Genomic DNA, 27,836 nt, shown 5'->3' with positions numbered 1-27,836 from the left:
ACTACCTAGGAAATAAACAAAAATGCAAGCTAAGCATAATATACTATATAGATGGTGTTTGAATTAGCAATTTCTAACCCTGATTGATAATATAAGCAGGCTTGCAGATTCTTAAGGCACTAGCTGCATCTGCTTTGCATCTTGGATTCCCCTCCATTCCAAGTTCTTTGTGTTCCAGAGCTTCTTTCAGGTGCTGAGTTGTGGAGGAGTGAAGGCCAGTCATGATGTCATTCCCCACTTTATATAGTCTCTCCATATGGCAGGAACCCTTTATTTTAAGCTAAGTTCCCAGCCCAGTTTGTGGAAAAATACAGGTACCAAAATGGAGTTCAGTGTCATGTGGTCTGGTCACATGCCCTTGCATGCCTTGCTGAGTCATAGCAGCCATTATCCATAGGCTGTCTGAAGCATTCCCAGGCAGGCTAAGCTCTTCTATGGTTGTTGATGGGCCATCAGCACTGTCTAGCCTCTTCATTGTTGTACCTGAAATGCTAGCTGTGGGTGTTTTCATCTTCACATCATCTTTCAGTAACACATACATAGCAAAACTTTATAACTTAATAGCACATACATTCCAACAAGATATTAATGTTTGGCAGATTAAGACGTTTAGAATGATACCTCACAAGGCAAACTTTGTACAAGATGCTACATTATTATATCATAACGATACCATGATCATATTACTGTGGTGAATCAGGGATGCACGGGTAAATGTAGGGTGCACTACCTTCAGTGGACATGGAAAACAGTTGATCACAGTCCTCTTTAACAGCTCTTTACATATCTGAAGACTGTTATCAGGTCCTCCCTCCATCTTCTTTTCTCAAGACTAACGTGCCCAGTTTTTTAACCTTTCCTCATAGGTCAGGTTTTCTAAACCTTTTATCATTTTTGTTGCTCTCCTCCAGACTCTCTTCAATTTGTCCACATCTTTCCTAAAGTGTGGTGCCCAGAATTGGATGCACTAAGCCAGCTGAGGCCTCAGCAGTGCCAAACGGAGCCGGACAATTACCTCCCATGTCTTACATATGACAGTCCTGTTAATATACCCTAGAATTACATTAGGCTTTTTTTGCAGCTGCATCATTGACTCATATTCAATCTGTCATTCACTGTAACCCTTGAATCCTTTTAAGCAGTACTACCACCTAGCCAGTTATTCCCCATTTTCTAGTTGTACATTTGTTTTTTACTTCCTAAGTGTAGTACTTTGCACTTCTCTTTATCGAATTTTATCTTGTGGATTTCAGGCCAATACTTCAATTTTGCTATGGTCATTTTAAATTCTAATCTTGTCTTTCAAAATGCTTGCAGACCCTCCCAGCTTGGTCTCATCTGAAAATTTTATAAGCATACCATCCTCCATTATCCAAGTCATCAGTGAAAATACTGAGTAGTACCAGACCCAGGACTGATCCCTGTGGGATCCACTAGATACACCCTCAGTTTTGGCAGTGAACCATTGATTACTGCTCTTTGAGTACCGTCTTTCAACTCATGGAGAGCTGCCTTCTTCTGTTGTGCGAACCAAAGGGCAGGCAGAGGTCAAGCACATATAGGTAGGAAAGAGCACATATTTGATCACAGAACAATGGTTAGATACACTGTTAGGGTACTGGGAAAAGGATAGTCTTAGCAAAAGCCCATTTACTCTGGCAGACTAGAGACCTCAATATGGTTGATATGTAAGGGAGAAGAAACTCATGCATGGTACCTTTTAATTACATTTGTGTATTATATTAGATAGAAGGGTGTCTTTGTAGACTGAAATAGTGTCATTGTTGCTTTAACTTAGTAGCATAGGAACATGACTGAGACGTTAGGGTCCTATCCTGGAAAGTGTAGTGTGCCATCATCTCTCAGTGAATCAGCATGGATCAGGATCAGGATCAGGAACACAGCATCTCCCAGGATTGGGGTGTAAGAGATTGATCTTCATCTGCAGACTCATCCTGATCCATTGAAGCCAGTAGGAGAACAGAGCCCTACTTTCACCAGTATGTGAAAGTGTGTAGTGTGTGTATTTCAGTAGTGTGTGTATTTATTTATCTTGCCTTAATTATATTCAGTAGTGTGTGTATTTATTTACCTTGCCTTGTTCATGAGTTATACTGTAAGGAGACCACTTTTTTTTGTAAGGCTTTTGCTCTGAGAGAGCTGGGATAGATTTCATTCTTTTGCTAGCACAAGTGTCTTTCATGCAGTTCTTCCAAGATGTTTGTATCAATAGAGCAAATAAAGATCACTATTGTGGTCAGTTTGGGAGCAGCACAGTTTGACGGGCTGTGGAAGGAGCCTATATCGAATCACTTTAAGGTCAGACCCTGATGAAGCACCTAGTGAACCAATCACACACCAAAAGAAGGAAAAAAAATTAAAAACCTCCTGATCCTTCAAAATAGGAGCAATAAATAGCAAGTGCAGTAAGTAACATTTAAAGACAATATTTATAGGTTCTAACTGGCAAGAAAAATTAATTCCACAGTGTAATGTACAATTGCCAGGGGGTCACCTATTTCCCTGTGCAACCAGAGTAAGGAAGAACAGATAATGTCCAGAATTTGGTTCAAAGAATATAAAACTGTTAACCCACGGAAATGAGAGAGGATGTAAGCGGCAAAGTCAAAACTTTGTAGTCAAGAAGCCTTTGTATTGCAAGGATGAAATTGGCTGCTATCGGGAGTTTGCAGACAGAAATGAGCCTTTCAAGTAAGTTAAGTGTAGAAATTAAAATAGAACAAAAGCTTAGGTTTCTTTCCCTTCAGATTTGACTAGTTAATCCAAAACCAAGACTTCAAACATCTAAACTGAAGTTTACAGAGAACACTCCATTAAAAAAAACAGCAATATCTGAAATTAGCTTTCTCAGAGTCATTCACTCATATGTAGTACCCACCTTTTGAACTACAAATCAGAAATTGAGATTGATAGAATAAGAAGTGCAGAGCCTGTCTACCTTCACACACCTTAACAGGCTTTACATCCGTAAAATCAGAGATTACAGAAAACAGAGATTGCAACATTACATAGTGCTTCCACTTCATATTGCAGACAAATCATACTTCTTCCCATCACATGCCCTTCATTTGAATTTGACATCAGTTTGACCTTGAAGGCTCAGATGAACAGTTGGAACCAAGAGACCCCAGAATCAGGCTTGCTGGTTTTTCCTATCCTCTACTTAAATTGACACATTGCACTACTTACACTACTTTAGAGTGAGCAATACTGAAAGTACTTGGTCAGGTTGCTTTTAGCTCTTGTAAACAGTAAGCCCACAGTTCTAAATTTAGCTACAGTTTCTATGCAAAGTTTTAAAAAACAGGCCAATATATATTCAAATTACAACAAACTAACCAAAAAGTAACACAAATTCACATATTCTACTGAGAGCAGCAATGAAGTATAAAAATCTATCTAATTGTAAACCATAATGAAAAAGAAACAAATATTTAGGACTATAAAATGTGAGAGTCAAGTAATAAATAAAGTAGGAATTTCCATAATCGTGTCTATATATGTATAGTTATGATACTTACCTTAGTATACAATTTTCAAATGCTCAGAATTTTGGTAAATCAAGCCAATATTTTTCAAAGCAAGCAATGGCACTAGTACTCAATGATGAGTGTGCCAAGTCTCATCTTGTATCTCTTTTTGCTGTAGCTCTGTTTTTAAAAAAGTGTGATGAGAATTTTTACAATTAGAGAGTGTATTTTTTTTTTTTTACTTATAACTCAAAAACTGATATGGTGGTTTGGTCAGACTTAAAATAAACCAAAACAAAAACCGTTCACACAGATTAAATATGAAAAATTTCAACACAAAATATGAATATTTTGGAAAACAGGGCATAGTAGAGACTGTTTTGCAACCTGGACGTACAGAGTTTACTACCAATGACCTCTATAATAGATGCTGATTGCAAATTTTAATGTAATAAAATTCCAGATTGTATGTATAGAGAGAAGAACCTCTTTGGTCATCCAATCCCCCAAACCATAGTAATGTGAAGGATGTGTAACACACCACTGTCTTGGAATGATGTTTGATGCTATGTCCACTAGCAAGTGACCTGCTTTAAGGGTCAGGGAACATAGCTGTAGACAGACTGAAATGGAGGACAAGGATGGAACAAGAGGAAGGAGAGATACACTAGGTAGGAAACAGAATGGGGGGAAAACTGTAAAGGAAGTGTCATGTATATATAAAGGGAAGGGTAACCACCTTTCTGTATACAGTGCTATAAAATCCCTCCTGGCCAGAGGCAAAACCCTTTCACCTGTAAAGGGTTAGGAAGCTAAGATAACCTCGCTGGCACCTGACCCAAAATGACCAATGAGAGGACAAGATACTTTCAAATCTGGAGGGGGGGAAACAAAGGGTTAGTCTGCCTGTGTGATGCTTTTGCCGGGAACGGATCAGGAATGCAGACTTACAACTCCTGTTAAGTTAGTAAGTAATCTAGCTAGAAATGCGTTAGATTTCCTTTTGTTTAATGGCTGGTCAAATAAGCTGTGCTGGATGGAATGTATATTCCTGTTTTTGTGTCTTTTTGTAACTTAAGGTTTTGCCTAGAGGGATTCTCTGTGTTTTGAATCTGATTACCCTGATTGAGTCTATTTACCATCCTGATTTTACAGAGGTGATTCTTTTACCTTTTCTTTAATTAAAATTCTTCTTTTAAGAACCTGATTGATTTTTCATTGTTCTTAAGATCCAAGGGTTTGGGTCTGTGTTCAACCTGTACCAATTGGTGAGGACTCTTATCAAGCCCTCCCCAGGAAAGGGGGTGTAGGGCTTGGGGGGATATTTTGGGGAGAAGACATCTCCAAGTGGGCTCTTTCCCTGTTCTTTGTTTAAAACGCTTGGTGGTGGCAGCATACTGTTCAAGGACGAGGCAAAGTTTGTACCTTGGGGAAGTTTTTAACCTGAGCTGGTAAGAATAAGCTTAGGGGGTCTTTCATGCAGGTCCCCACTACCTTAGAGTTCAGAGTGGGGAAGGAACCTTGACAGGAAGTAAAAGGGGAAGGGAAAATAGACTGAAAAGGAAGAAGGGAAAACAGAATGGCACTCAGCAACTGTTTATTTGATTTTGGCACATCTGTCATAAACCCCTAAGCAAAAAGTCATGTGGGATCTTAACTATCCCAAGGGATCAGGAGCTAAGTTTTATGTCTCATTTGAAAGATGGCAGCAATATAATGACCCCAAATGCCTTCATGGGGAGTTGGTTCAGTCCCTACTCCCAGGGAAGAGCACCACATATAGATTCAGCAACACCACTTCCCACAGCATGCTATGTTCAATCCAAACATTCATCAACCCCAATCTGTTTTTAGCTTGTGAGTTCTGCTCAAATGACAACATGAACAACCATAGGTACAGCACAAGCATATTTATTACAGTAAAAATAACTATACTAAATAAATATTATTTAGGTTGCAAAGTCAACTGTTTGAAAGGTAGGAAAAGCCAGAATTTAGGTTGTAACCTTAATTTGTTCCTATTTTGTGCATTATTATGATACAGTCTTTAATTACATGACCACATGCTATTTTTGGCACAGGACCCCTGCCTCATTCAGTGCACAGTAAAAGTAGTATAATTGACACCCACTTTAAGCCTCTTCATGTTACCTGAGTGATGTAAAGGGGCCTTAAGTGTAAAGGATAAATAGGCCCTAACAGGCTCAGTAGCATTTCCGGAGCTCTAGTGGTGATGGAATTTTCTCTAGAACTCATTTGAGCTGATCTGTCCTGTTCTGCTCATTTGGCTGCTAATATGGCAATTATCTTCCTGATTTTCCTATGAACTGTTAAGTATACAAACATAACACAAATGTCTTTCACCTTTTTTAGCATGCTGGAAATGAAATAGTCTATTTGTTTTTAAAAATATTCACAAGTATTCACAAAACTTTTTGTTCAAACAGATTTAACTTAGAATATTACAAAAGTCTCTGGGGTCTTTAAAAATAACCTTGTATTGTTCAGAAAAGGATGTCTTTGATGAAAACAATTCCAAGTAATTGTAAAAATAGAAACACTTTTAAGCAACATAACACTTCTAACATAGACCAAATGATTCACAGGAATGCTGCAGAAGACAGAAAGAGCAACTGTGTGAAAAATTTGATTTTCTGTATGCAATACTGGAAGAAAGGAAAAATGAGATGACACAAATAATCACTAGAAACCAAGAGGAGAAACTGGAACATGTCCGCTCCCTGATGAAAAAGTATGCAGATCACTTGGAGACAGTGTCTAAGCTAGTTGAATCAGGAATCCAGTTCATGGAAGAGCCAGAAATGGCAGTGTTTTTGCAGGTATATTTCAGAGGATTCTAAACAGAGGTAGGAAAAGAGTGGGGGAAATTAATCACAAACAAATTGTGACTCACTTTTCAATTCAAGTACAATCCCTATTTGTTCACTTCCCAGTGAACATCCACACAAACGAGTTTTCATTCACAACAATGTGCAGAAATGATTTTTCTTCATTTGAATAACATGGAAACAAAGGGGTAAGCACAAGAATATGAGTATTTTCTATTCACACCAAAAATGCTGTTCTGTTTATAAGCTTTCTGTCATCCAACCGGGAAGCAGAAACAATATTTTCATATATATTTACATGATCCCCAGCACTGCAAGATTTGAGCACCCCTCCTAATTCTGTGTATGTATTTAGCCATTTCACCTCTGTGAGGTAGTGGAGAATTACTATCACTATTTTGCCTGTGGGCAGTTAAGGTCACACAGGCTATGGCAGAGCCAAGAAGTTCTAGGTCACATTCCAATACCGTAACTATAAGACTATTCTCTTATGAGTTTGGATCTGCTACCACTGAAATCAATGGCAAGTTTCCCATTGATTTCAGTCAAGTAGGATTCGGTCTTATGCGACTTTCCATCCTGGAATCTTAAAATCCCATCTGTCCCCCAGCAGGGAGGATCTTTTTTACAGGAACAATGTACAGGAACAGGAATTTGTCCTGAAGGGCAGAAAACCCCCTGTAGAATATGTGGAACTGTAAGGCATCAGAACTAGAGGTGACCAATTACCCACTGTGAATCATCAGACATAGTCCTAGAATGAAATGTGCTAGAGTGAAATGTTCATGGAACAGTTATGAATAATGATAAATTTGTAAAACTTCAAAAGTCTATTCTCAGTTAATTTACATAAAGCAAAAGGGCACAATGCATTGGATAAATTAGTCTGTGGGAAAAGTTTGCCCAGTCCAATTTCTAGGAAACAGAAGTCACTATCAAGGACAGTAGGAGTATGTGGGTCGTGTCTGGGAGGGAATATTGGTTGGGCCGGTCAGCTTCAGTTTTGACCCTGTGTGTGCACTGCATATGAGCCTATGTATCTATCTCAATAAAAGCAGATATTAAGGGCCTGATTCTCATTTTTACTAAGGTCCCTTTACACTTCCAGAGCAGTATAAAGGGGACTTAATGTAAATGAGAATTAGGGCCTAAAACACACTGTTGTTCACATGTAAACTAGTTCCAACCTCAGTCTAATCTTATTCATAGGCCTCATAGCTCTCATTTATACTGAGAGCTCAAGCTACCATATTTAGAAACAACACAGGTATCAAAGTATAAAACCTGTTTAATAAAATGAACCCTTTAAGCATTCAGTCATTTCACTTTTGTTTTCACAGAATGTCAAAGCATTGCTACAAAAGTAAGTACTTCCCATTTGAGAGGATGTGTATGTTTTTGATACTTATCATAAATTATCCATTTTGTAAACATTTATTTGCCAACCCAAATGCAAATGACAAAATATCTCTATTTTAGAATTACTGAAGCATCTAACGCATTTCAGATGGAAAAAATAGAGCCTGGCTATGAAAATATGAGCCATTTCACAGTCAACCTCAATAGAGAAGAAAAAATAATAAGAGAAATTGACTTTTACAGAGGTATGTTATTGTTGTGACCAAAACTGCTTTCTTTCTTTTTAGTTGTGTGGAATTTTCATGAAGATACCATGTAAGGAAAATTCAAATCGGATATTCTCCTGCATCCACAAATGTACCTAGATCATTTAACATAAATTATAATCAGAAGTAAAACCCACCATGGTTTAGAATCATGTAACATGTTGATTCTTATTTTCCTTTACTATAGATGTAGTTCTTTCCTAAGGACCTGATCTTTCAGCCCTTACTAATTGATTACTCATGTAAAAGAGTTGTAGGATTGGGCCTGTATATGTACTAGTATGTAATTAAATTTAGCAACAGCAGTTTTATGGACTCTCTGATATAGGAAATTATTAAAGAAATAGAATAATGCAAACTAATAAAAGTAACTATGAATAATATATTTTTCTTTTTAATTATATCAGAGAAATTTCATTGAAAATGTAAATGGAGTTCAAGATCATACATTTATGAAGACAAACAAGGATACCATTATTTCTTATACATTTAGGGATCTCCACTGGTGTCATTTATATGCCTGATATTTCAGAATAGATGAAATAGTATACAGTTACTATTCTATGCTTAACAAAGTAGCATGCAAACTGGGCACCGTTATGTTTCAGCTTACAAAACGATGGGAAATCAGAGGGTATGAATAGTTGAAATAAACAGATTTCTCTCTTAAAATCTTGAACATCTTAAAATATAGAGAATCATAAGGCTGGTCCTCTATACTTTACCTACTAACTTTGGGCTTTACTGTTACATTTATATTTCGTATGATGGTAACACCATTACTAGAATGTATGTTAATATATAGTGTCAACATAAGGAGGTAAATCCTGAACTCCTAGTAAATCTAACACTCCCACTGAAGTCAATGGGGCCTCTGTTTTCAGAGAGCTTCCAGATCAGGCTCAAGATGACTTCTTGCATCAGTATATAAGACCATTCCTCACTGTGATAGCTTTATCTAGTTTGCAATTCGTTCTTGGTATCTTCTATACTCATACAAAACATGTAAGCCAATTAAAAGGTTTTGCAAAATCTTCCTGAGTGAAAGATAAGACTCTTCCTACCTTTACAAAATATACAATCAGTTTGAAACTGCAGTTAATATATCATAGGATCATAGAAATGTAGGGCAGGAAAGGGACCTCAAGGTCATCTAGACCATCCTCCCATGCTAAGGAGGGATGAAGTATATCTAGATCATTCCTGGCAGATGTTTGTCTAATCTGTTCTTAACATTCTTAACATCAGTCCATGATTATTTCTCTGAAGTACTGTGATAGCTCTGAACAATGTTTGATGGTAGTAAGGATGAATAATATGATTATGCAAAACAAAATGTATAGTTTTTGTTACCACACTGTAAATAGGTGATTTAATTAAATTCAGTAATGAGTTAAGGCTGGTCCATTGAAGTAGCAGCAGCAAGCAAGCAATCATTCTTAAAAGCTCTGATTTGGGAACAGTATCCTGAGAATATTTTCATTTGACCTTCTTGGAACAAATACTGCTTTGATTTATACCCTTTGGAATGGTTTTATGTAGATGTAAATGAACTTAAAATTAGAGCTTTATCTGACTCTCTTAATCTTTCCTCAAAAGTCCATCCTGCCAATCCCTGATAATTGTTTATTGCTTTTCTCTGACTTCCTTCCAGTTTGTCAATATCTTTCTTGCAATGGGTTGTCCAGAACTAAACAAAATGAGTCAGTTTCTGATCTTACCATTATACATCTACAAAAACTTGTATTCAGTGGAGATACTCCAAATTTACACCAATGTAAATGAGATCAGAAAACTCTTTTCTAATTTGCTGTCTGCTATCGCCTCCAAGTCTCTTTTGGCATTAGTGCTTACCAGGTTTCATCTTCCTCTTGAATAGTTGTGCTTTGTATTATTTTTTCCTAAATGTATTACCTTGTGTTTTTCCTAGTTGAATATCATTTTGACATTTAACTCCCATGTTGTTGATTACTCTAGGCCCTTTATATTAATTCTGTATACTCGCTGGTATTTAAAGTTCCTCTCAATTTAGTATAATCTATGCAGATTTTATTAACTTGCTGAATATTCCTTCCTCTACAAAGATGTTACTTGAGATCAGGACTAAAACAAATGTCTGAGGTTGCCCACTAGACACATCCCTTCAAGTTAATAGTCTGTCATCTATCATAAGACTTTCTTTACAGTCCTTCAATCCATGCTGACAGTGTTCATATCCAAGCTGATTTGAACTGATTTTGAGAGGAAGATTTCATGGAACACTGTGCCAAATGCTTTAATAAATCCAAATATAGTACATCTACTAATTTCCCTTCAGCCGCTAATTTTGTATTCCTGACCTGTCCATTAAAAGTCCAATTGGCACCCGCAGTGGGGCAGGCAGGTAGGCTTCCTACCCAGCTCCTTGTGGTTCCCAGAAGCGGCTGGCATATCCCTCTGGCTCCTAGGCGCAGGGGCGGCCATGGAAACTCCACGCACTGCCACCGCCCCAAACACCAGCTCTGCAGCTCCCCTTGGCCTGGAGCCATGGCCAATGGGGGTTGCGGGGGCGGCACCTGCAGGCAGGGGCAGCATGCGGACCTGAGCCACCTGGCCACCCCTGTGCCTAGGAGACAGAGAGACATGCCAGCCACTTCTGGGAGCTGTCTGAGGTAAGCGCCGCCCAGAGCCTGCACCCTGAACCCCCCGCACCTCAATCCCTGCCCCAGCCCCAGCCCTGAGCTCACTCCCGCACCCAAACTCCCTCCCAGAGCCTGCACCCTCTCCCACACCCCAAACCCCTGCCCCAGCTCGGCTGCCCAGAGCCCACACCCTGACCCCCTCCTGCACCTCAATCCCCTGCCCCAACTCGGCTGCCTGGAGTCCACACCCCAACCCCCCTCACCCAGCTCTGAGTCCCCTCCCACACCCAAACTCACTTCTGGAGCCTGCACCCCAACCCCCTGCCCCATCCCTGAACCCCTGCCCGCACTCCAAACTCCTCGGTCCCAGCCCAAAGCCCCCTCCTGCAGTCCAAACACCTCATCCCTGGCCCCATACCAGAGCCCACACCCCCAGCCCAGAGCCTGTACCCCATCCCACACCCCAACCCCCTGCCCCAGCCCAGAGCCCCCTCGCACACTCTGAACTCTTTGGCCCCAGCCCAAAGCCCATCCCCCGCATGTTGAACCCCTCATCCCCGGTCCCACCCCAGAGTCCGCACCCCCAGCTGGAGCCCTCACCCCCTTCCGCACCCCAACCCTCTGCTCCAGACTGGTTAAAATGAGCAAGGGTGGCGCAGACTGAGTGATAGATGGAGGTGGGGATGGAGTGAACAAGGGCGGGGCCTCAGAGAAGGGTTGGGACAGGGGCATGGCCTAGGGGAATTGGGTGGGGCAAGGGTGTTCAATTTTCTCCAGATAGAAAGTTGGCAACCCTATGCCCTAGGGGAGCTTCTGGAGGCTATTTACTAGGGCTGTCAAGAGATTAAAAAATTAATTGTGATTAATCCCGTGATTAAAAAAATTAATAACAATTAATTGCTCAGTTAATCACGCAATTAATCGCACTGTTAAACAATAATAGAATACTATTTATTTAAATATTTTTGGATGTTTTCTACATTTTCAAATATATTGATTTGAATTATAACACAGAATACAAAGTGTACAGTGTTCACTTTATATTTATTTTTGATTACAAATATTTGCACTGTAAAGAACAAAAGAAATAGCATTTTTCAATTCACCTAATGCAAGTACTGTAGTGCAATCTCTTTATCATGAAAGTTGAGCTTACAAATGTAGAATTAGGCACAAAAAAAACTGCATTCAAAAATAAAACAATGTAAAACTTCAGAGCCTACAAGTCCACTCAGTCCTCTTTCTTGTTCAGCCAAATGGCTCAAACAAGTTTGTTTACATTTGCAGGAGATAATGCTGCCTGCTTCTTGTTCACAATGTCACCTGAAAGTGAGAACAGGTATTCTCATGGCATTGTTGTAGCCGGCTTTGCAAGATATTTATGTGCCAGATGCGCTAAAGATTCATATGTCCCTTCATGCTTCAACCACCATTCCAGAGGACGTGCGTCCATGCTGATGACGGGTTCTGCTTGATAACAATCCAAAGTAGTGCAGACCAATGCGTGTTCATTTTCATCATCTGATTCAGATGCCACCAGTAGAAAGTTGATTTTCTGTTTTGGTGATTCGGGGTCTGTAGTTTCCGCATAGGACAGTTGCTCTTTTAAGACTTCTGAAAGCATGCTCCACAACTCATCTCTCTGATTTTGGAAGGCACTTCAGATTCTTAAACTTTGGATCGAGTGCTGTAGCTATCTTTAGAGATCTCACAATCTCACAGTCTTCTTTGTGTTTTGTCCGATCTGCAGTGAAAGTATTCTTAAAATGAACATGTGCTGGGTCATCATCCGAGACTGCTATAACATGAAATATATAGCAAAATGCAGGTAAAACAAAGCAGGACACATACAATTCTCCCCCAAGGAGTTCAGTCACAAATTTAATTAATGCATTATTTTTTAACGAGCGTCATACACATGGAAGCATGTCCTCTGGAATGGTGGCCGAAGCATGAAGAGGCATACGAATGTTTAGCATATCTGGCACATAAATACCTTGCAATGCCGACTACAAAAGTTCCATGCAAACACCTGTTCTCACTTGCTGGTGACATTGTAAATAAGAAGTGGGCAGCATTATCTCCTATAAATGTAAACAAACTTGTTTGTCTTAGCAATTGGCTGAACGAGATGTAGGACTGAATGAACTTGTAGGCTCTGAAGTTTTACATTGTTTTGTTTGAGTGCAGTTATGTAACAAAAAAAAAAATCTACATTTGTAAGTTGCACTTTCACGACAAAGAGATTGCACTACAGTACTTGTATGAGGTGAACTGAAAAATATTATTTCTTTTGTGTATCATTTTACAGTGCAAATATTTGTAATCAATAATATAAGCAGTGTATATAAGTAAGCACTGTACACTTTGTATTCTGTGTAGTAATTGAAATCAATCTATTTGAAAATGTAGAAAACAACAGAATACCAATTGAAATGTATTAAATATTTTTGGATTTTTAACAATGTGATTAAAACTGTGATTAATCACAATTAATTTTTTTTTAGTTAATCGCGTGAGTTAACTGCGATTAATCGACAGCTCTACTTTTTTACCTCAGGCAGGGGGAATGCAACTGCTGCAACACCCTGTGGCAGAATACAGTCTGTGTGCCTGTCTCCAGCACCTGTGGGGAGCCTACACTGTTGGTAGCTCTGGCCGGCTTGCCCAGTCCTTGTGCTCAAGGCCTGTGCACAGAGATGCAACGTGTGGGGAGACGGCTCCTCCTTGGTTTCTGTCTCTCTCTTGCATCATCTTCCTTCCTTTTGCATGCATCCAGGGCAGATTCCAGTCTTGCCCTTATGAGCATCAGCTGGAATTAAAGCACAAGTTGTACTGTCCCTTGAAAAAAATGTCACTTTGGGTCCCTTTTCACTATCAATAGACCTACTGTATAGTTACCATAGTAACTTCATATTTCTAAATCTCTGTGTTGTATAAAGAGCGTACCCCATGTATTGTTGTGTTAACCTAGTGCTGTGCTTATGTGAATGTTTATTAGAGGAGGAGGGTGATGAGGAAGATGAGGATGTGATGGAAGGTGAAGAGTTTGATGAAGTCCGCACAGAGTCATCTGGTGAGGAGGAAGAGGTAGCTGAGAAAGTATCCCAGCAATCTCAGCCAGACTCAGAACCCAAGAGTACAACAGGAGACCCTCAGACTGAACCAGCTCCATCATTATCACCAGGTGCCTCAGTTAGTCAGGTAATTGCACCCAACCATTCTCCATCCTATCAGCTATGCTGAATGTTTCCTCCATTCTAGAGCACTATGAATGATCTAATCTGACCCGATAGATGCTGAAACATATATCAGAAACATGTCAAAAATATAGCTCATTCAAGGAAGAAAGCAAAGATTTACTGCCATTGTTTATATTCAAGCTGTGTATGTGTGTGAGTTCATTGGTTTAAAAAAACAACAATGGTGTTCTCTTATGTAAATCAAGGAACATTTGGTTATTAAGGTTTAAAACCCTTAAGAACTGACAACTCGATGCTCAGTTTTGTTGTTTATTCTTTTGCTTAGTAGAAACTAACAGTTATAATAACTGAGGTGAGAAGTAAAAACATGTATACCAAGAGAACTTCACGTTTAGCATGCCTTCAGAAGAGTTCATTAGCCATATTACCTGACCTCACTAATCTTTTGTTCCTATGAATGACATTTACCTTCCCTTGGTGGTCTTGTCACTGGGGTCGGGGATATCATTTAGAAGTTCATGTCTCCGTGTTAGATACAGAGAAGTAAGGCTGCTTGTTATGAAATGGCAGCCCAAACATGTTCTGGATTTGAAATATCTTTATATTTGAAGCCATGTATTTAGGATATCTTTTATATCTTTGTACTTTCTCTCCTGGAATACAATTAAAATAAAACACCAATGACTGATACTTTGTGAGATCTGAACCAAAACAATACTCGCTAATCTCCTTCAGCTATCAATATCAGCAATTAACTTACCAAGCAGGACAAATTCATCTCTTCTGCAGCTCCAGTTAAGTCCTTACTCCAGCACATTGACGGTAGTGCACAAACAAGGAAGCAAATAAAGAGTCCATGTTTATGGCAAAGTTCTGATTTAACAGTAGCAGAAGGGAGAGGGGGGAAATAAATGATCTAGATTTATTCCTTCTTTGATCTATTTGAGGGCTTACACAGGTTCATGCCTATTCTCTGTGGATATTCTTAAATCAGTTTAGAAATAGCATATATCTATTTAACTTGATTCTTTACCAACTTAATCTAAATCTAAATAAGCAAATTTAAACTGATTTCAGAGTGTTCAGATGCAGAGTTGCACTAATTAAACTAAACCAGTTTAACTAAACTAGTGCAACTTCATATGTAGACCAGGCCTAATTATAAACTGAACTGCCTCATAATTTTGTGAAGTCCAACACCTCCTGAGCTAAAAAGAATATAGAGACATGCTGGTCTAGCCCATTAGTAATTTAAAAAAGCCATTATGAGTTGATCAGACTGGCATGTGGGGGATGCAATGTGCAGGATGCTTGCAGTTTAGCTTTTTCCTGTTGGCCTAGGGGAAAGCAAAGTAAAAATGTTGTTATATCTAGTCATCTGTACTAATGGTACCATGCGGTCAAAACCTGCAGTTGACTAGTCTGGAAAGACGTTGATAGAGACGGTGCAGTTCTGTCAGTTGCTCCAGTCATTGATAAGGTATAATTACAGTAATCTATTGTATATAAACAGTCGTGTGGTGGGCAAGCACTTATCTCTGTTGTCATTATAGTCTGTTTATTCTACCTGCTCATGTCAACAGAATCAATGTTGAATGATACAATTCTGTATATTTATTTTAAAAAATAAATTATTGTCCCAATCGCAAACCCAAGGAAGTGATTTAAAAGACTCCAATTGACTTCAGTGGGCAGTGGGTCAGACCCCACATATATCATCTTCAATGTCTGAGGCCAGTACTAGAAGTTCTTCTGCATTGTGTAGTATAGTTTAGCTCAGTGATTAAACAGAGATGGGTGTTCACCTGAGTATGAGCTCAGTTAACTCTGAGTAAGAACCTCCAGATTGGCACTTAGACATTTCTGTACACTGGATAGTTTTTAGGTAATATCTCAAAAATAAAGGACCTCATTCTCCTCTCAGACCATTTTTTACTATAATGTGACTTCATTGACTTTGGTGGAGTTATTCCTAATTTATACTTGAGAAGAGAATCAGGCCCAAAGTGTGTAATGAAATTAATAAAAGGAACATCTCCTTCAGTCTTTTCTCAACCAAGGTTCCCTCTGAAACTCATGGGAAGTTTTGCTGAGTGGGGCTGCAGGATTTGTATTTGTATTTTCCATAGATATACTATCCAAATGCTACACACTTTTGCTCTGTATTTCAGTTATCATTCTTTTGGACCTCAAACAATAAATTCTTTGCAGTGAGATAAAAACAAACCTGGCATGCAGAGAAATATGGGCTGAACACAGGAAGGTAACATAGTACACTCTGCTTGTGTGTTTTTTTTTGTTTGTTTTTACTTTATCTATCCTGATGAAGGGTGAGGTGGTGCCAAGTGGTGGTCGACAGACTGCAGAGTCTGAAACACAAATGCCATCAACAGCAGAAACCATCGATCCCTTGTTTTACCCTAGTTGGTATAAGGCCAAATCTCGGCAAGCAAGCAGCCCAAGTATGACCCAGCTGAGTGATGGGTTGGGCCAAGTAGGGCCATCTGTTTCTCTGGAAATGAACGTAAAGAAGGCAGAAACTACAGAAGCCGCAACAAGCAATGAGCGTGTACCTGGGAGTGGTAAGGAAACTAGCACAGCTGCAGCTGCTTCCCAGGTTAGTGTTCATGATCTCTCAAAGTGTATTTGCATGCAGCCGGGGTCCAACTGGAATATAATATTCATGGAAAATTTGTTTTTAAAAAAATGCAGAGGCAAACCATTATCTCAGAAATATGGAAATACAACTCAGTGTGATTTCAGTAAAGTCTGTAAATTAATACATTTGATTAAAAAAGTATTGTGGGCCAGACTCTCAAACTTAGGAATCCACAGTGGTGTGCACATATTTGCTTGTGCCTAACTTATGTGCCAGTGCACCCAATATGTGGAAGCAAATGCCTGAGGCGCTCATGCATGCAGTCAGTTAGATGTCAGCCACGTGTCTAATTGGCCATGTCTGCACACATCAGGTATTTACACATTAGTGGCAAAGAAATCCATACCGTTACCTTCATGTAATGTTGACAATCTGAGTCTGTATGTCACATGCAATTTTACAACTATTGCCTAGGCAGCTGTTGCTTCAGACTTATCTACTGTAGTTTTACTGCTGTATCTGTCACACATCTGGAGTGTACGGTTGCTCTTGGTTGGCCTTTTCTCTATGCACAGTGGGCTATGCAAGCATCAGGATTCTTTTGTTTGTCTGACAGCAATTCTAAAAGCATGGTGTGATTTAAATCAATTTTGCATTGTAAATAACTGTTCCAAAAGTTTTCTTTCAAGAGTGTTTACAATATGGTCAAAGATCAGTATGAACATCAGAAATGCTAGCCCTGTATTAGCATATCACTATTATGACATCAATATTGATGGAATAATGGGATGTCATGTGTTTTTTATATTTCTTCTTAAAAGGACACTCTCAGAGTTGGCAGACCCCAAATTTGACTTTTTCCTCTCTGTTTGTTTGTAAAGTCCATGTAATTCTTAATGGACCAAAGATTCATGGAGTGGAGCTGAGGGACATGTGAAAAATTTGCACAACACACATGCGCCTGCATTTGTATGTGTAAATTGGTTAAGGCCTAAATTTAAAAAGTATCCATTAATTTGGAATGTCTCCATTTCTGGGTGCCGAACTCAAGAGATGTAGGTTTTTGAAGATGTAGACCTCCTGTTTTTGAAGATTACTTGTGTGCATGCTTGTGTGTGCCGTGTATGTCGTGTGCCTGTGCATGTATGTCGCAAATACTTCAGTGCTATGTTTTTTCTTAAAATTAAAAAAAAAAATTAAAAAATCAGCGTCAGCAGTTTGGCACTCATGAGCAACCCTACAATGATAAACCAGTGTGTGGCGGGGGGAAAAAAGATAAAGAAACAAGAGTAAATTCAGATATGGCGTACCGGGACAGAGCTCTAATGACTGAGGGCCCAATCCAATAACCATTGAAGTCAGTAGAAAGATTTTCATTGATGTCAGTCATAATGAAGTCTAAATTTGGCCTACAGTTTTCAGTGTTAATCCTTCCAGGCCAGGATTTTATTTGTAAACAAGAGTAGAATAAAAATATTTTTAAAATTATGAAACCTACCATGACAGCATTGTCTTAAGTGTGTTCCAGACAAGATGGCAAAAGCAGGCAATATTCAAGTGGAACTTCTTGTTGCTGTTGTTTCAACAGAACTGTTACAAAGAATTAGGGCCCCATCCTGCACTCCACACTCAGGTAAAATAGCCATTTACTTACCTTAGTGGTTGATTTGCCTGCGTAAGGACTGTAGTTTCGGGCATTTATTTAACAGGAGCAGTAAAATAGCAGAAATAAATGTTTCATATGACTTTTACTTTTTGGAAAACCTACTGCAGTGGCTTTCAAGCAAACCAATGAAGCAAACTGAAGCAATTAAGGAAAGTAGAATTATAAGAGTAAACAAGGGGGAAAGAATATTTTTTTAGATTTGTGACAATTCCTGATGGTTGCGAATCATTGTGTACTGGTTACCATGCTTCAATATCTGTTGGAAATAAGTATGATGCGTATGTACATTGCTGGAGGGATAGCAGGTGAGCAAATAATGGGGGTGTGGTTCTGGGGCTGGGAAGAATTATGGGTGAGATCCACAAAGGAAGGTGGGTAGTCATGGTATTGTAGGTCAGAAGGGTTGGTGGGAATGTGTTTTTTAGTGGAAGAGTGGTGAAGCAGTGCTGGAACTAAGAGAAATGGCGAGGTCATATGTAAAACGGCCTCTGCCATGTGGCAGTGATCATGTTAAGTAGGCAAACTTTAGTTTGTTTTCTGCCTGTGATTTTAACAAAGACCAATCTGGCATAGTTTCTAGAGTCATTGATAAACCAAATAGAGACTGGGTATTTTCATCATGTCCTGGTTTTCACCAAGCTCTTAAGTTAAATAATGACATGTAAAAGAATAACTGAAAAAAGTGTTCTGAAAACTGAATCTCTTCATCAAACCCAGAGTTGACCAGCCCAGTTTACTATGACAACGTTAGTGAAGCATTCTTCTTATTTCCTCACAGGAGTTAGCATTCTGCATATCAGTTTTGGCTTTTCTTATCATACTGCATCATCTCTGGAGTCAGATTCAATACATGATTTTTACTTTAATGGGTAGGAAATGTTTTGTTTTACCATTAACTAACAGCTCAAGTAGTTTCTCTGGTGATGTTTCTAGGTGATTCATAAAGGATTTTTTCCCTTTCTGCCATCTAAAAAGAACCATGCTAGCTTATAATACCTGCTGCCTAAAGCTTTTTCTCCTCACCCTCCCAAAATGCCATCCTAGAGTTTAATCCCGCATGGTTACAAATTAAATATCCCTCATTTAAAAAATGAGGGAAACCCTGCATCAAATTCATGGGCTCATATTTCAGTTGTCGTTAGGCATATCAGTAGCTATTTGAAACTATAAATCAATAATAACAACAAACTACCACTATGTTTGTGATCTTTGTATAACCTAGTCATGCAAACTTACCCAATGAGTAGTGAGCTTTGTTACAATCTTAAAAGTATCACTTTGTATGAGAAAGGGTTTCTTTAGGAGCTACAATGCAGATGAAAGACTCTACATATAGATTTAAAATTCTGCTCCTTACCTGCTCATGACAGCAAACTATTTATTATGTGAAAGAAACAATTGTCATTCATAAGGTCAGAGACCATTTTGTCATAATCTTTCTCACTTTTGTCCTGGAGGTTTTGGGGGTTATTTTGGTTTCGGTTTAGTTTTTGAGGTCCCTGAGGCTGAGTACTTTTGGGTCAGTTTCCCCACTCTGTGCATGCATGTAACTCCTGTTGTCACTAATGATAAGAACACTACTGGTGAGAACAGATCCGTAATAAAATATCAAGTTGTACATTTTACAGTACTGGGCACTGGCCTGTTCTGGAAAAGGTACTAAGTCTTTGGACTGAATAGTTTTTTTGACTAGTGTTATTTCTCACAGTACTTAAGGAAGGAAAATTATCTTCCTTTAGAATAACATGTGAGCCAGATTCAACCCTGCCAACACAGTAGGTATAATGTGTATCCTCTGCAGTGGACTGAGCCATTATTCCCCTGGGGGATTCCACCCCAGTATCCCTCTGGGTTTTCAGTGTGGGAGGGCAACAGGAATTCATTGAAACTGCTCGTTCCCTTTCTACCCTGCTATGTTCCTTCCCCTGCCAGCACTGCCTGTTTCTGGGGTGTTCTGCCTGCGGGTCCACTTCAGCAGACAGGAGGTTTCAGCTACTTTTCTCCTTTGTTACCTCCCTCCCAGTCCACATTTTGTTTCTGTTGTTCTGTGCCTGAGTTTATGCCAGGAGAAGCTGAGTATACGTGGGAATTCATCTGGTCCTGAAAATAACATGGAGCAAAATAATTCCTACCTGAGGCTGAAATATTTCTATCCTGTTTGGATGAGGGACTTATTTTGATGGGATTGTTTATAGAACCTGAAAATTTCCAGAGAGCTCTAGTGAACTACTGGTTTGCTGACAGACCACAGTATCAAAGGCCAGGTGGGATTTTGCAATACTTGCTGTTTACAACCACCAATGCAGTAACCCCAAATGCCTTCTTGCCTGTCTTTCACTCTGGGGCACAATGGCTTTACACATGATTTGCAACAAATAAAGCAAGATAGAAGGTGACCAGAACATTGGTGGTGGAAGTCTTGGCAGAGCTTGAGCAACTGAAATTTTTGAAGCCTTATCCTCTTATCTGCTGTTAAAGGCACAGAAAGTGTTCTGTGCCTCCATCAAAGGCTCTGTGAAACTTGAACAGCAGACCTTTTGTGGCTTGCCTCTGTCCAGCAATCTGGAGCAATCAGCTATTGAGATTTCAGAGCTATACACTCAGGGGTCAAATGCAGCATCTTCTAGGTTTTGAGTTTCAGCCAGTATAGCTTGATGCAGTGCTGAATTGTGTTGGGCCACATCACGTATCTGGATCATGTCTGTTTTGTCTGGTTCAGAACAGTGAGGAAACATTGGGCCCTCTGTGAGAGTAAGTTGCCAGGTGTGCTCAACAGGGCACTGATTAAATCCTGTTTAATAAACTGTCATTCAACACTGATAATCTTGCGAGCTACTGACAGAGATTTAATCTCCCATATTTAGGAGTGATTACTGAGAAGATTACAGCAAAGCAATTCTGATAATATCTAGAGGGCTCATATCTCCTTGACTCTGGTTAGCCTAATTTCAGACATGGATATGGAAAACAAACAGATTTAGTAGCACTGTTGATGATCTCTTCCTAAAACTGAATAAACCAGGTCATATTAAATCTAGCAGCCACCTTTAATACCATTTAGCCATAAGGTATTGTTGATGCAAATTCTAGATCAAACTGGAATGGATGGATTAGCCATTGAGTTGCTAATCCTTTACTCCTTTATGAATAAATGATCACAGTGGGTGATGTTGGGTAGTTTTTCTTCTACTCCACATGCCCTTTTATACAGAGTGCTGGAAGGGTCTATCTCATCCCTGCCACTATGTCCTCCTCTAATTATTGATAAATATATTGTATAATTCCAATGGAGTTAATGTAACTCATTGACTTTGTCCAGAATCTCATCAACTTAATCTATCCTTTCTGGTTTCTATCCATCGGGTTTTTGCTGTATTCTGTTGATATTTAATCATTTCACAATGTCTCTTCTCAAGCCCCGCTACCTTTATTTCTAATAACTGAATCCCCTACAGCCCTCCCTAACTCTCATTGCTACTTACTACAACCATTCCAGCATCTGGAAGAATTTTCTTGATGCGTAAGTAATGGCCATCCTGCTGTGCATCTGCTGGAAGAAAGGGATCCCCTCCAAGACCAGTAACATTTTTTACTAATTCCTAAGGAGAGTTTGCCACAATCCTGACTGCTGCACCTGAGAAAGAGAAATGCATCTCTGAATAGACATACCCTATTAAAATAGACTGAAAGTAGTAAATTATACAACTTCCTGTAGGCCACAAATCATATCTGGATTTATTTATTTTTATTATAATTAGTTTAGAATAATTTCTGTATTTCACTTGCAATGGTCACCAACATAGTGTGGTCCAAAGAGCAGCAACCCGATCTCCCAAAAGAAAAATAAAGAATAGTTGCATAAATAACCAAGTAATTACATATGGATGATAAAATAGTTTTTATGCAAATGACCTTAGAGACCAAAATGTCCCTATCCTTTACCCACTTCTTATGGCATGATTAAATAAATAGTCAAGGAGCCACGAGAGACCATATGCCCTGAGACCCCAAATACTGGAAACGCTGATAGCTTTCTGCATTTAATTATTTTTAATTTCAAAAGGTATTTTGAAAAAAATAAACCATAAGGAAAAGAGCATAATGTTATTCTCATACTTAATTTCCCATGAGCACAAATATGCTCTATGTATTCTTGTAATAGTATATTTAAATTTCAAAAACAAACAGAAATAAATGAAAATTAAATTATGTTCTGTACATTTCATTGAGAGACTCATAATGTCAGATTCTATTCAAATTACTACCACACCAGTGCATCTTTTAGCATAAATTATACGGATAAAGTACAAATGACAGCCTGTTTTGTGTATCAATATCTGCACTTCTCTCACAGTGCTGGAATTTCAGTATGTAAAAACCAAGTGATAATTCACCATTGCTCATGTTTGTCATACATGCACAATATAACATTTTACAGCGCTTATTAATGCAGTAAAGATCATGTATTCTTTAAACAGTTAAAAAGCTGGCATCATTGTATTTTTAAATGATTCACCAAAGTAAATTTTTCTGTTTTGTCAGTAGATCATACAGGCAAAGATGGGTATTGGTGTGTTGTGTTTATGGTCTTGGGTCCTTAATAAATAAGGTTTACTAGTCAGATCATAAAATGGAGGTCTTCATATATTAGCCGTCCCGTTCTTGAGTTTGAGTAAAAATTTAGGGCTTGTCTACATAGAGAAGCAATTCTGAAGTAAAATAAGGTGTAAATTTAAAGTGCTATAGCTTTTCCGGAATAACTCCCTATATAGACACTCTTATATTGGAAGAGTCCACACACACAGTTTTTCCACAATAACTATTCCAATCAATTTCCTTGTGTAGACAAGCTCTTAGTCCCTGGTCCAGTGAAACACTTAAACAGTTCCATTAACGATGGTGCCTTCAGTGGGAGTACTCATGTGCCCAAAGTTAAGCATAAGCCCAAAGTACTTAATTAAATGCTTTGCTGGATGAGACCCTAAGTAAGATCCTCAGGATTTGGCCCTGGAGATGGGCAGAAAGTAAAAACCTGGATACAAACACCTCTGAAATTGGGAGTACTGTATTAAAAAGTCTGCACTTGGATCCAAATTTTGTCAACAGGTCCTATATATCTCATACGCCAAACCAAAAACTTGATCCAAATACCAGGGGAACAGGCTTACCATGTTATGCAGACAAAATTACACAGGATCGTTTCAGGGGACAAGACAAGATGTCACGTTTATTATAACACAGTTTGATTTATGACCAATAACTAATATCTAATACCTATGTACACACACACACACACACACACACACACACACCAAGTGTTCTGCAGCTGCTAGATCGTTACCAGTCCTGAATGTAGCTTGAGTTCGTGGCTTGGGTTCGTAGCTTGTGGCGGCTAACTGGCCAGGAAAGCCAGGCACAAGGAAGTGCTGGGTCTCTGTTGGGCATGCACCGATGCCCTTCCATGTTGGCAGCAGAATGTTACCCTCCAAAGTCTTCCATCTCATCCATCCTTTTTGTAGGCTTTAGTTTGAATCCAGAGTCTATAGGACTTGCTGTGTCATGCTGCCTCTGGGTTCAGTGTGGTTGATCACCCATCAATTACAGACATGACTTTCAGCCTGGGACCTGGCTTTGATGTTTCTTCAGTTGTACTTTTGTTCTTTTCTTTTTAGGGTGGACTCTTCTTGCTTTGTCAGGGCTGTTGTCTGCATCTTCAGCCGTTGGTATTTACACTTTATTTCATCAGGACAGGCTGGGGCTGGAGGTTGATTCCATCATCCATACATACCTCATTCACACATCTAAACTAAACTAATAAGATTACAGCAGGATTTTGCAAAAATGAAGGTTGCAGCAAGCTTTTACAAAATGGAGTGAGCATTTTAAAATGGAGTTTGGGACAAGTTAAAATGGAGTTTGAGTTACAATATGGAGAAGTGTAAGGAATGGCAAACAGCGAACAGAAGTTCCAATATACACAAGTATAATGAATGACAAACAGTGAGCGGAAGTTACAATGTTGAAACAGTGCAAGTGTCAGTGATTTAAGCAGCAATTGGATTGCAAGTGAAACTCAATTAGCCAGTTATTGGGGTTCCTGTTTTTATGAATGAATGTAGTTTCATTTATAAAACTTTACTTATGAAGTTATATTAATAAAGTGAACAATTAAAAACAATTTCATTGATCAGTTCTACAACCTAAAGCCAAACATTTTTAAAGGTGGATGTCTAAAGTTAGACACCTAATTCGCCATTTAAGCACCTATATAAGTGCTACTTATTTTCAGAGGTGCTGTACGTCTGCTGCTTCCACTGAAGTAAGTGCTAAGTACTTCTAAACATCAAGCTACTTATTTATGTTACTAAATATGGATCTAGCTACCTAACTTTAGGCAAAGAAGCTTAACTTTGGGGATCTAAATTCTCTCCCTTGATTTACTCATGCAGATATCTGATAGCTGATCCAATCCATGCACTTCAGGATCAGTGTCTGTCTGAGTCTCTGGTTTCTCTAGTTATTTTGTCTCAGATGAGGTACAGAGTACAATATTTTGTAGTCCAAATGAGTTACTTACTAGCAACCCGTCATAGAGTCAAGAGTCTAAAAAAATACCATCATTCAAAGGGACTAAACCACATGTGTCTAGCTGAAAAGGAAATTCAAGTTAAATCATCTACAGACCATACTCGATTTCATTTCCCTTTGCAGTCAGTATCTACAGTGCTGTAATTCTGTGAGGATATAACCTATAATAAAGATTGAGCTGTTTGGAGAGAGAAATGCTAACTGAATGACGTATGTTATTCTTGTTTCATGTTTCTTTTTTAAAATTTTCCGTTACTTGGTTGTAACCTTATGCTATCTGCTAGAATTACTATAGGGACATTTCTCCCTGTATTCACACACTTGTAGTTATATTTGCCCCAGTTGCTGAATACTTTTATTTCTTTCAGCTGTGGATCCTCAGTATATTTGCCCATGAGATAGTATTAAATCAAATGTCAGCGAGGTCTGTAATTGGCTACATTTTAGCTAATTGCTAGTCATGTAAAAGTATTTTAAATATGCAATATAGATAGAGCATGGATAAAACAGATTATTAAAAGAAATGTGAAATCACACACTGACTTACTGCTCCTATACATCTGGTTTTCAGTTGTATTTATGTACTCTGTGAAGGGGCATTTCTAAATTTCAGTGTAGTGATCCTTTAGAATTATTTTAGCCCTTTATTTTAGACATAAATAATTTTCTCACCCTCCCCTCCCCCCCCAATATCAAGACTCAATCCTGCAAACCTTGCTCACCTCAATAGTTCTTTTGAAGTCAATAGGACTACTATTGTCAGTAAGACTTACTTATGAGAGTTTAGCTTTGGAGGACTGGATCTTATGCAAAAAACATCTAGAGGCAAAGTCTTCCTCTCAGTGCCACATGATATCTTGATTCTAACATGCTCTCTTCACCAGAATGAACTTTTATGGACCCCCAACTGCCACCCTAAAACAAGCCAAAAAAATCCTGTAAGATCCTCAAGGCAGCACTCAGCTCCACTATTCTGCTCTCCCTATATGAATAGATGCACATAGCATCATCATGAAAGATATGCATAGAGGGAGAACAGAATATCAGAACTTGAGCTTTGCCCTGTGGATCTGAATATCCTTGTATATAGCTCTATAATAAGACAGATGGATGGATAGATATATAATGTATGTCAAATGTCTGAGCTGAATGACCAGAGGGATCAGTTCACTGTAAGTGATATTCTCTCCTATGCAATAGGCATGTGCACTGCTTAAGTGTTAATTAAACCCTGTTTTGAGACTCCTCTCTACAGGGCTGAATTTCAGTAGTGCCTTTCAGTTGTACAGCAAAATCAGGAAATATCAGGTGCGGAAGACTCATAGGCGAAAAACACTCCAAAAAGTATGATTCTGCTTCTCTCTAACTTTATTACAGAGATGGGTCTTAGTTTTAAAGTTCAGGTCAGTGGCCATTTGGTTCTGAGATTTAGTTTAGGGTGGTTTCTTCTAGATTTCCGTTTTGCACTTTGCTTTTATGCTTACTGCTAGATTTCGTTTAACACATTCAAATAATGCAGGAAAATACTGACTGATCTTCTTTTAGCATCTCTGTTTCCCCTTGCTCCTGAGAGTTGTGTGATTCAGTAGTGCTGGTGACGAGTCGTGGTGACAATGCTTTGAGAGCAACTCTCAGACAACTGTGTTCTTGTTATTAATTTGAGTGGCAAATAACACACCTGAAGTTTTGCATTTTAATAGTCGGGTCTGTGAATTGTCTGATTAGTCATGAGTATCTTCTTTTTTGTGGGTATTTCAATTTTGGTCCATTTCAAGTAATAATAGATCATAAGAATTACAGTGTGGACAAAATGATTTCTTCTGTTCAGATTGTTGTAATTACCTAATTTAAAAGCTGAACAGACTTGAATTCTGATCTCCATTAAACTGCCTTTTCAGAGCATTTCTCATTTGGTTGTTTAATAAAAAAATTCTGAAAGGAAAATTATCACCTTCAAAAAAAAAGTATTTTCTTCTGTGTCACAGCTGAATTGCTGCTATTTTACATCATATCACAGCAGATTCACTTCACAATAGATGTAGATCTCATCCTAATCCTATGAAATAGATCAGCTTTTCTGTTTAACAGTAAATGATTCCATGCTAAGTTGTACTTGGTGATTCGTACCCATTACAGGTGGGTGAGCATTGAAATATTAGCCTACCTGGCTGCAAATGTGTACCACTGAAATTCCCTGTGACAGTAGGATAATTATGACTGTGAGCTTGTGTTTACACACTGCTTCATCCTGCTGCTCAGCCTCCCTGGCTTATGAAAAAGCAGATATTGAAATGTAAAAGAATTAACAGCGTACTGGATATTTCAGTGCCTGCCTACTCACAAGGATAGCCCAAGGCATTAGAATGGAGGGATAGGGTGGATGTGCACACGCAATTTCACAAACCAACACAAAATTAGGCCTGATTTTTAAGCACAGAGTGTCCATGAAAATACTAGTGGTGCAGTAACTATGTACACAAAGGGAGTAGCTGTTATTCACTATTCAATCGTTCACACCCCACTGTACATATTACAAAATGGTTTTATTGATGGATGTTACTGTTTATCATTCTGATGGGGTATATGTGACCCGGACACCCCCTGCTGGAAGGCTGGCAGTCCTGCCACACCCTGTCCCCAAAAAAGCAATAGAGGAGAAGCTTAGAGCGGCTGCATGGGATGCAGCTAATCAGAAAGAGGCTGCAGGGAAGCAGCCAATCAGGGCCCAACATGCTCATATAAAAGGAGCTGCAGGAACAGCGTGAATTCAGTCTGCTGGCAGGGATTGGGGGAGCAAGGAAGGTACTCCTGGCTGGGTGATGGGACTCAAAGAAGATACAGGCCATGGGGAAGTGGTTCAAGGTCTACAATACGAAGTTAGGTCGAATTTATAGAAGTCGGTTTTGTAGAAAGCATTTTTATACAGTCGATTGTATGTGTGTCCACACAAATGCTCTAAGTGCATGTAGTCGACAGAGTGTGTCCACAGTACCGAGGCAACCGTCGACTTCCGGAGCGTTGCACTGTGGGTAGCTATCCCACAGTTCCCGCAGTCTCTGCCGCCCATTTGAATTCTGGGTAGAAATCCCAGTGCCTGATGGGGCTAAAACATTGTCACGGGTGGTTCTGGGTACATATCGTCAGGCCCCCTTCCCTCCCTCCTTCCGTGAAAGCAAGGGCAGACAATTGTTTTG

General features: G+C 39.1%; 1 protein-coding gene across 4 annotated transcripts in view; it reads left to right on the top strand.

The window, feature by feature from the left end:
• The window catches only part of TRIM55 (tripartite motif containing 55), a 62,593-nt gene that overhangs the window by 13,733 nt on the left and 21,024 nt on the right, over nt 1-27,836 (top strand). For 2 of the 4 annotated variants that reach the window (XM_074944291.1, XM_074944292.1), the window contains exons 5-9: nt 6,098-6,331; nt 7,681-7,703; nt 7,820-7,944; nt 13,588-13,790; nt 16,119-16,406. In XM_074944291.1, the coding sequence (XP_074800392.1) occupies nt 6,098-6,331; nt 7,681-7,703; nt 7,820-7,944; nt 13,588-13,790; nt 16,119-16,406 (873 nt within the window). Of the gene's footprint in view, nt 1-6,097; nt 6,332-7,680; nt 7,704-7,819; nt 7,945-13,587; nt 13,791-16,118; nt 16,407-18,832; nt 18,924-27,836 lie in introns of all 4 variants that reach the window. The other 2 variants (XM_074944293.1, XM_074944294.1) reach the window with 2 other exon arrangements.

This window comes from Natator depressus, chromosome 2, assembly GCF_965152275.1.
Source record: "Natator depressus isolate rNatDep1 chromosome 2, rNatDep2.hap1, whole genome shotgun sequence".
Classification (NCBI taxonomy): Eukaryota; Metazoa; Chordata; order Testudines; family Cheloniidae; genus Natator; species Natator depressus.
Note: the sequence above shows the minus strand (reverse complement) of the source record. Positions and strands in the feature narration are given on the sequence as shown.